The sequence below is a fragment of the Habropoda laboriosa genome, unplaced genomic scaffold (genome assembly GCF_001263275.1).
Source record: "Habropoda laboriosa isolate 0110345459 unplaced genomic scaffold, ASM126327v1 scaffold336, whole genome shotgun sequence".
Taxonomy (NCBI): Eukaryota; Metazoa; Arthropoda; class Insecta; order Hymenoptera; family Apidae; genus Habropoda; species Habropoda laboriosa.
This window is the reverse complement of record NW_017100454.1, coordinates 180,399-189,221: the sequence shown is the minus strand read 5'-3', so window position 1 is coordinate 189,221 and position 8,823 is coordinate 180,399. Positions and strand designations below refer to the sequence as shown.

The following is an 8,823-nucleotide window of genomic DNA, read 5'->3' as shown; positions in this document are numbered from 1 at the left end:
ATACAATAAATAAATCACAACCAACATTCTTCCGTTTTTTTTCTTCTCCTTTACGTAATTCCAACAAAAGAAAAAAAAAAAAACACGTATTAACCCCTCGACGACCCTGAGGTTTTTCACTCTGTTTATACGAACAGTGATACAGTAATACGAATTGTTTACACTGTTCGTTCAAAGCCGTATCTGTACAATATAACACACAATGCTAAACACAAGATCGAAATCTACCGTGTAATTTTAATTCATTTCACTTCTAAACTACATTGTGAAGCTTCTTTCGTCTAGGGGTTAAGAAAAAAAAAAACAAAAAAAAAATTAACAACATTGGAACAACAAGTGGAAAAACGCATGTAACAATATTGCTGAACACATAAATATACAAGCACAGACAAGAGGATATCGACATCTTGGTCTCTTACCTTTTGGATTCAGTCTATCGGGGTTAAACCATGCGTCTGTAAACAACAGAATCGAATTATGTTAGTTCTCGTGGTCGACATTAATTTCAATGTTACTACTCTACGGTGATCTGTGAGAAATGAAAGAAATGACGACGAGAACAAAAATATAATCGTTGATGTTACGTAACGAGAAACAATAAAGATGATCGTTTATATAATCAGTAATTACAATTGTGCGATTTTAATTGTTACCGATACATTTCAGAAAGGAAATCTTCGTTGAATGTTTATCGAAGATTCAATTGAAATGTAAAAAGGAGAGAACCTCTGCAAATATATGTATTCGCAAGTCACCCAGTGTACAGGAGATCGTTATCCAACGGACAAGCACAAAAGCCACAAAAAAAAAAGTGTTGAAAACCACACGTTGCCATTTGATCTGAGCTCGTTCAAGGAAAGTTGAACGTGTTCACTCACTGGGACTATCATTAGCGTTAAAAGCTTGTTGATGAATCAAACAATCCGCGATTTTCATTTCCTGATGCTTCTACACCGTGTAATTTCTTTCTCTTTTCTTTTTTACCGTTACCACAAGCCGTTACTCAAACGGATTGCTAGGAATTGATTTGTAAAATCACATATTACGTGAGATGCGCATTATAACAGAATTGTTCGATAATACTTCACGTGGAGAAATATTTCTCTAGTACTTGATTAACTGTTACAAAATTCTTCGCGTACTTCTCCAGGCTATTGTGTCAACAAATTTGAAGTAAAGGGACATTTTTTGTATAAAATTTTTTTTAAGGTTAAAACGTCGTGAAAAAAAGAAAACCATATTTTTCAGGTAATAGGAAAGATTTGGCATTTTTCTTTTTTTTTCTTTTTTACGAAATGTCAAATTAGTTGTTTCGAAGTTTCTTAAGCGTTTAACAAATATTCCGTGGATAGTGTAAAATGATCCCGGGAAGCCCTCTTTTAAATAGTAATCGATTGGCTGCACTCGGTGTAATTAGCACGCCGTAGGGTATTGCGCAATCGTTGACCTCGACTTCTATCTCGACATCTCTGCACTTCGACCAGACGACTTGAAATCTACACGCGTGATTTTGTTCAGCGGAGAACAAGCTGAGAGATCACGAATTCTTTTATCGGTTAACACTTTAATCCAAAACGAACGCTGGCGCACCCAGTGTATTTCGTAACTGGTATAAAAGTCTACGTGATAAAAATCTTCCTCCAAAATCCTCGAAAAGAGAGGAATACAAAATTTCAAAAATTAAAAAAAAAGAAAGAAAACTTACTAATTCTAGTGTACTTTTAGCAATTCTTCTTTGACTGATTTTTTTTTTTTTTTTAAATAAAAAAGCCATTTATATGTTCATACATTTTTCCCGTTAAAATGAACGATATGTATCAAAAGATAAAATAAAAAGAAAACTTCTCACTTTAATCTTTTCGAAAGATTCGATAAACGAAAATTGGAACATTTTGTATGTTTCACAAAATAATAAAGAAACTTATGAATTTTTTGAAATGAGGTAGAAAGTGGATATTTTATGCGAATTCATCTTCGATATTTCTGGAATCGATGACGTAAGCAACAAATTCCACGGATGTTAGCATAATTTTCGCTCCATCAGCAAATAATTCGCGTTCTGTATAATTCAACCGATTACTCATATTGCGTTGAAGGGGACACTTTGGAGTATCTAGAATAATCACCGGATAACGTCTACTATCCGAACCTTACTGTCGTTATCGTGGACATTTTCAAAATCACCGAGCAACTTCAACAGTATCTGTACAGCGCCACTCGAAGTTACAGCTTCTTATGTAACACGCTCCACTAACAATTCTAATTATTATCGAGATTGGTCGAAAACGATTTGATAATTGAACGGTAGCTTGTTACATTATTCGACGACTTTTGAGCACATTTTACGATAAAAAAAATTCTGCTCGTACGTGATCTTTAGCCCGTTCTGATAAAAGCTCTAAATTAAAATCTACAATAAAATGTGATTTTTTCCTCTATCAATCGTAACCTCACAAAGATACGACCACGCCTATTCATACTTATCGACAAACAGCGAGTCTCGTTTCATATTTCCATAACCCCAAAATAATACTATTTTTGTATCAAAAATATTTTTCATTGAAATTCATCTTAATCAATTTCGAGAGTATAATACTGCGATTAATGCACGAAAATAAAAATACAAAGATAACTCGAAGATACGGTATCTACCAATAAGAAATCATTTTTCTCCCAAACTCTCGACAACCAGCGCTTGTACGTATTTTACGACATTATAAACGGCGATTTATTGATTCTTTTTTTCAATATTCACTGTTCATCTGGCGACACGGAATTATGTTAAAAAAATATAACTTCGTTGCTATTTTTTCGTCGTCTGAACCAAGGTACACCGACACGATTTCTATTTTTTTCATCGTTATCAAAAATTCCTATTTACAGCGTGGAATATATTTATAAAAACCGATAGCCGTCGATCAATAACCCACTTACAAATCGCATTTCTGCTGCGCATGTCAGACAGTCGATACACCCGGACCCGTACAATTATCTATCTTTTTTCTTTACTTTTCCTTTCTTTTTTTCCCCCTTCCGTTATTAGAATTATTTTTGGTAACGCTATCCATTAGTATTATCTCAACAATTTACATGGCAAACAAGGGTACCCCTGCAATAAAGGCGGTTCTCTTTTTATCTGCACTAAAATTAGATGACTTTCTGCTTTTTTTAAATTTACTTGTTTGCTCAATTCGAGCATATCCGCGATTAAATAACACTGTGCTTATTATATTCTTTAAAGGAAAAAGTAAATGCTACACAGGAGAATTTTTACAATTAAAATTCTTTGTAATAATGATTTACTGTAAAATATTCTTTTAACGTAGGCAAATAATATTAAATGTTGAAAATTAACGATAGACCTGGCTAACCTTAAAATATCATCAAAAGAAATTTGTGTAAAATATATTTATGATGAGAGAGCATTAAAATTTATAGATGGATATGTACACGGAAACTGATCAATACCTACGAGTGTTTTACTAATGAAGTTATTAATAAGTATTGGTATAATTGATGATGCAATCAATAGTTTAATAAAAGAAAACAAGGAAGTTTGACAATTCACCATGACAAATCAATTTTTAAAATTAACTCTGTAATATTCATTCGTGAAACTCTACGTTCTTACTAACGGATGGATTAACTTCATTGTGACCCTGAGAATCCCCTCCGAGCATGGACCGCAGTGTTAATTTTCTTTATATACCTAATTAATTGTGTCATTCGCCACATTTTTTCGACACTTATTTCCAGTCAGAAATAAATAACATTTTTTTTTCACGTCCCGTTAATTGAAATGAATTTATACAAGCAATACCATAGACTCTATAAAACACAAAACTTAACCAATAGTGTCAGTTACATTCTAGCCTCCCATTCTTGTAAAATATGTTTTACTCTACAGTATATACTCGCTGAAATTATACTCAGCAATGTATCATTATATCACCCCTTCGTGCACGTTTATTTTATATAAACTTAAGCATGAAATTATTAATTGCGTAAAAAGACTACAGTGACTGGTACGCACCCTACTGATCGTAAACTGCACTTTACCTCCTGCGTCAAATCGATACGCGACTTATCCTGTAACTCTTCGAACATTTTATACTCCTATCTTACGTCAGATGGGATGAAGAAAAGAAAGCAATAAAAAATGAACATACGCAAGTCAAGGATATTCCAGAAGCAAGAGGTGCAACTTGCTACATCGGTGCATGACTCCTTGCTATCCGTATCTGCGTCTTCCTTCTCCTTTTCCGGGGAGGACATGGGGCATGCCGGCTCCGTTCTCATTTTCACCTAACCTTGCGTCTCAACCGAACCAAGAACGAATTGCATTCGAGCACTACCTCGATAATCCGAACTGACAGCGCGAACGACGCACTTTCTCAAAGGAACTTCTTATTTCCGTCCTTTTGACCCTTCTATTACTTTGTCACTGACTTATTAGCCGCGTCACACTAGAGTATTCGATCGGTCGATCTGTGTTTGATACACGAAACAATATAGAATGGACCTGTCGAGATAGAAAATCTTCGTGCGTATTTCAACGTGCAACTCCCTGATGACACACTATGCTTCGAGGCAAGAACAGGACTAACGACTATTATCGACCCGTGGACAGTTCCAGATATCCCCACCCCGTCTGAAACGCCATTGCTACGCAATGGGAAATGATAGGGCTTCGATAGAGAAGCAGCTAGTTACTTTGGGCGCCAGCAGATGATGCTCTAGACGCTCGTGGCGCCTAACGTGTTCCCGCCAGCAACGTCAGATGGCGCGGAATTCAAAATGTAACTAGATGGTCCTCTCTTCAGCAGAATACACGAATGAGATGAATTGTTACATGAAAACCTAAAATTTTGGCGCATAAATGAATTTACATGTATTTATATAAGGAAATAAAAAGTAACTGTTTTTTAACGGTTTTGTATGTCACAGTACAATCAAATATATTTAACGCTTTGTATACTTTTCTAGAAATTTATAATTATCATTGGTTAAGGTTATTCTGAAATTTTTAAGTTGTGAAACCTACGGTGATCACTAAGGATTATGCAGCAGAAATATGGTGATTAGTTTGCGTTGAAGTTTTTAAAGACGTGGACAAAGAAAAAGCGCGACGTTGCAGTAGCGTTTAGCAAACTGAAATAATTCATGAGTCAGGTGTGAAATTTTTCATTCTGAAGTCATGTGTAAAAATATCTCGCCGAAGAACGAAAAAGCTTCTTCAGCGGTAGAGTGTTGTCCGTAAGATACTACTTTCAATTAATACTTCGATTTTAATAGTACGAAACTTAAATAACTTAAAAAATTGATATTGAATATATTGTATATTTTTTCCTTAATTTGGTTTCTAAAGTATACTTTTTATGGAAAGTATTTTCCCATGGTCTGGATGTTCCCATTGGTTCAACCAAAAGAGGTCGTAAGGTATCCCCGTTGCGGATCAATATGGAGAGGAGATACGGGTGACTTCGATCCACCGTGGAAACCATACACGCAAAATACACGCGTCTCTTTTTTATGGTGCAACATGTTGTAATCCGATCCGACTGGAATTTTCAAGAATAACATCGACTAAGTATTTTTGAAAAAAAAATCATCCTACCTAACATAAAAATCCTTTCTATGTAAGTTTTCTTTATTCTACCAAAATTCAGTTAGTTCTAATACAATTTCTACTTAATTTCGAAGGAAATCTGAGATAATATCAATGAGAAATAGCACAGATCCGAACATCGTAGCAACTCGATTGAGAGATAGGAGATACAGGAAGGCAGACATTTGTCTTGATTAAATGTAATGAAGAACTCGGTGAGCAGCGAACACGAAAAGAGGCTTATAACTTGGCAATCATTCTACCATAAGCAAAATACGAAATGATACTAACAATATTTAATTATATCATTTTCAAATAAAAAGTATATATTACCACTAAAGAAGAATCTTTGAAGAAATCTATGATCAAAATATATGAATAAAAAAAATAAAAATCAATGACTATGCAGAAAAGACCAAAAATTTAATGGCGTAGAAATGTCAATCGACGCGCTTCATACGGTTACTCATACATAGTTGCTCGATGATGCATACCGTTGCACACCTTCACATTTAGTAATCGATAATTCGTTATCTGGCTAATGACATTTTGTTTGAAACAAATTTACAACGAGTACTATTAATATAGAATAAAAATGTGTTCCTAGTGTGATTTATCGTTACATATACTTAAGCATTTAGTAAAAAGTTATAATCATAAAATAAAGAATAATATTAACCCATTAAGGTATTCGTTACCAAACGTAGACTTAATGAGAAGAACCATGAATATGTAAGGTACATAGAAATTCAAGCGCAAAATCTTTGGTTACCGTTACTCAACATACAGTTGTACGTAAGGATAACGGTATGAAGACGCCACTGTACCCAAGAACAATACCTTCGGCCATATTAATGATAAACTAAAGGCCAATGATCTAAGTCTCATACCGAGTGACACAATAGTACGCAATAAAGTACAGTATCAGTTGCAGCTTCGTGGAAAAAAGTGACGTGTTCTTTTATGTCAATTGGATATTAGCGACGTAGATATCGAAAACGACGACGTAGTAGTTACAGATCACGATTACAGAGAGCGCAATTTTATCTACGCAATATGACGAAGAATATTTTCCCTCTGAACTGCAATATTTTTTGTTCATGATATTAAAGCATTGAAGTTTGGATGAATATTCGTCTTCTAAATTCTGAAAATATTTTGAGGAACAAAAATTACGTTCGACATATTATTTTCGTGAATCAACTTCTCATTAAGCCGGCGGGAAAACAAAGAAGTCTGAAAAAGGAGTGTGACGTGTTTGGAATAAATAATCACATCATTACCGCTCAGAAAAGCAATGATGTTGTAGCCAAGCGGAAGCGTGGTTCACTTCGTGCAAAGATGCTAAATTAATTAACGTCTCGTACTAATCGTTTCTGCTTTCCAGACTTTGGAGGTCGTTAATCAAGACATCGTCTCAAAAGCATTAAGCATGAAGAATGATTTTGTAATACTCGCATGTACGCATTAATATGCATCGAAGTAATTTGACACTGGGGATTAAAACTTAAAAAAAATTTCTGATAGCTTAACTGGAAGACTTATGAAACCCTTTTTCACTTTAATGTATCTTGTGTAATATTGATATAATTGTGACAATGTATCATTTTTATGGAGTTTCAGTTTAATTATTTATAATGAAATACATCGTTCGTTGCACATATTGTTTAAGACAAAACAGTAAATGTGTACTCACCGATTCCCATACTGCTGAAAATCTCTTTTGGTGCAATTTCCACTTCCTCCACTTGATCTCTTCTTACTTCTTGTTTTGCCGATTTGTTCTTCGCCGGTGACGCTTCTACCTCAGACTCGTACTCCGAATCGCCGCTTTCCGGTGCACTGATTCGTTCCTTTTTCTCTGCATCGCCAATCACATATTCACTTACACTTTCTTCTTTTTTCTCCTCTTTCGAAATCGGCTCCGAAACAGGTGGAGACTTTGCAGTGACGTTCGACGAGTCATCCGGCTTTTTCTCCGAGATGGACACGATTTCTGCTTCACGATCCGGAACTTTTGTCTCCTTAACCTCTTCCTTTTCCATAATTTCTTTCTTTTCTTCTTCTTTTTTACTTACTGGCTCAACCTTCAAAACTTCTGATTGATCCTCAATTTTACCCATCAACAAATCAATCTCTGATTCCTTCGATCTAACCTCAAAGTTACTTTCTTCAGCCGGTCTTCCTTTTTCCGACTCTAGCAGTAACATTGTCGCTTTTCTAGGATCTTCAGGTTCGTTCGACGATTGATTGAGAGAAAAATTAATCATATCCTTTTCCGTATCCATATTCTGCTTCGTACTTTCCTCTAATTTTTCGTTGTTATCCTCAAGGTGGCTCGATATTCCATCCTGGACGTATTCGAGAGGCTCGAAGTCGTCCATTGAATTGTGCTCCCTTCTGATTGGTTGCTCCTTCAACTCGGCCATCTTTGCTGCACACGAGGAGACGATTATCCTGTCATAGAATTCAACTTTCCTTTTGGAACGTTTTTAATATTCTTCCGTTAATCTTTTTCGTAACTTTCGAATAGAACTTGTTTTAAAAGATCTTTAAAAACTGTTGAAATATTTAACGATTAAAACAGTATTTAAGAATTCTTATTTGCAATGATAATGTTGACGTTTCACTTCGTTTTGATCACTCCTTTTAAGTACAGTTTCACTTTATTGACTTTGATAAAATTATACAGTTCAACAGCGTTATCTTTGTACAACTTTTTATTTACTTATTTAACAATACACAATAACTTATTCAAATGTTAGCAGTAAGCTACTAGACGTTGAAAATGAAAAACCGGTTCTAACGTTCACCGTTCCACGGGTGGATTCGATTCTGAAGCATGTTCTCGGATAGAGTATCTCACGGGGTGTGCGTAAGAGGGTTTCCGCCCCACCACTCCTGTCTGCACCAGGAGCGTATAGATATTGGGCGACAAATAAAATAAACACAACCAACGTAAAGTTTTAAAAAATTTTTTCATTTCTATTAAATTATACTAAAAATAAATATTGCATATTAAGAGTTCACAAACAGATATTAATACAAGGTTCTGGTACGCACTGTTCGTTCCTGAACCCAAACCAATGAAAATTCAGATAATTTCCCCACCACTTCAGTTGGGAAGCTGGAGGGAGAATAAGAGTTTGGGACAATGAGTCACATTGGAAAGGTTAGGCGTAGATGGTAATCCTGGTTGTATGGTATTACCTGTT

At 35.1% G+C, this 8,823-nt stretch overlaps 1 protein-coding gene across 1 annotated transcript in view; it reads right to left on the bottom strand.

The window, feature by feature from the left end:
• Positions 1–8,426, bottom strand: part of LOC108575940 (reticulon-1-like) — a 24,673-nt gene extending 16,247 nt beyond the window's left edge. The window contains exons 1-2 of the mRNA XM_017938882.1: positions 7,305–8,426; positions 420–455 (exon numbers count right to left, since the gene is read on the bottom strand). Of these exons, the coding sequence (XP_017794371.1) occupies positions 420–455; positions 7,305–8,037 (769 nt within the window). The 5' untranslated portion in view covers positions 8,038–8,426. The remainder of the gene's footprint in view (positions 1–419; positions 456–7,304) is intronic.
• Positions 8,427–8,823: the final 397 nt, after the last annotated feature.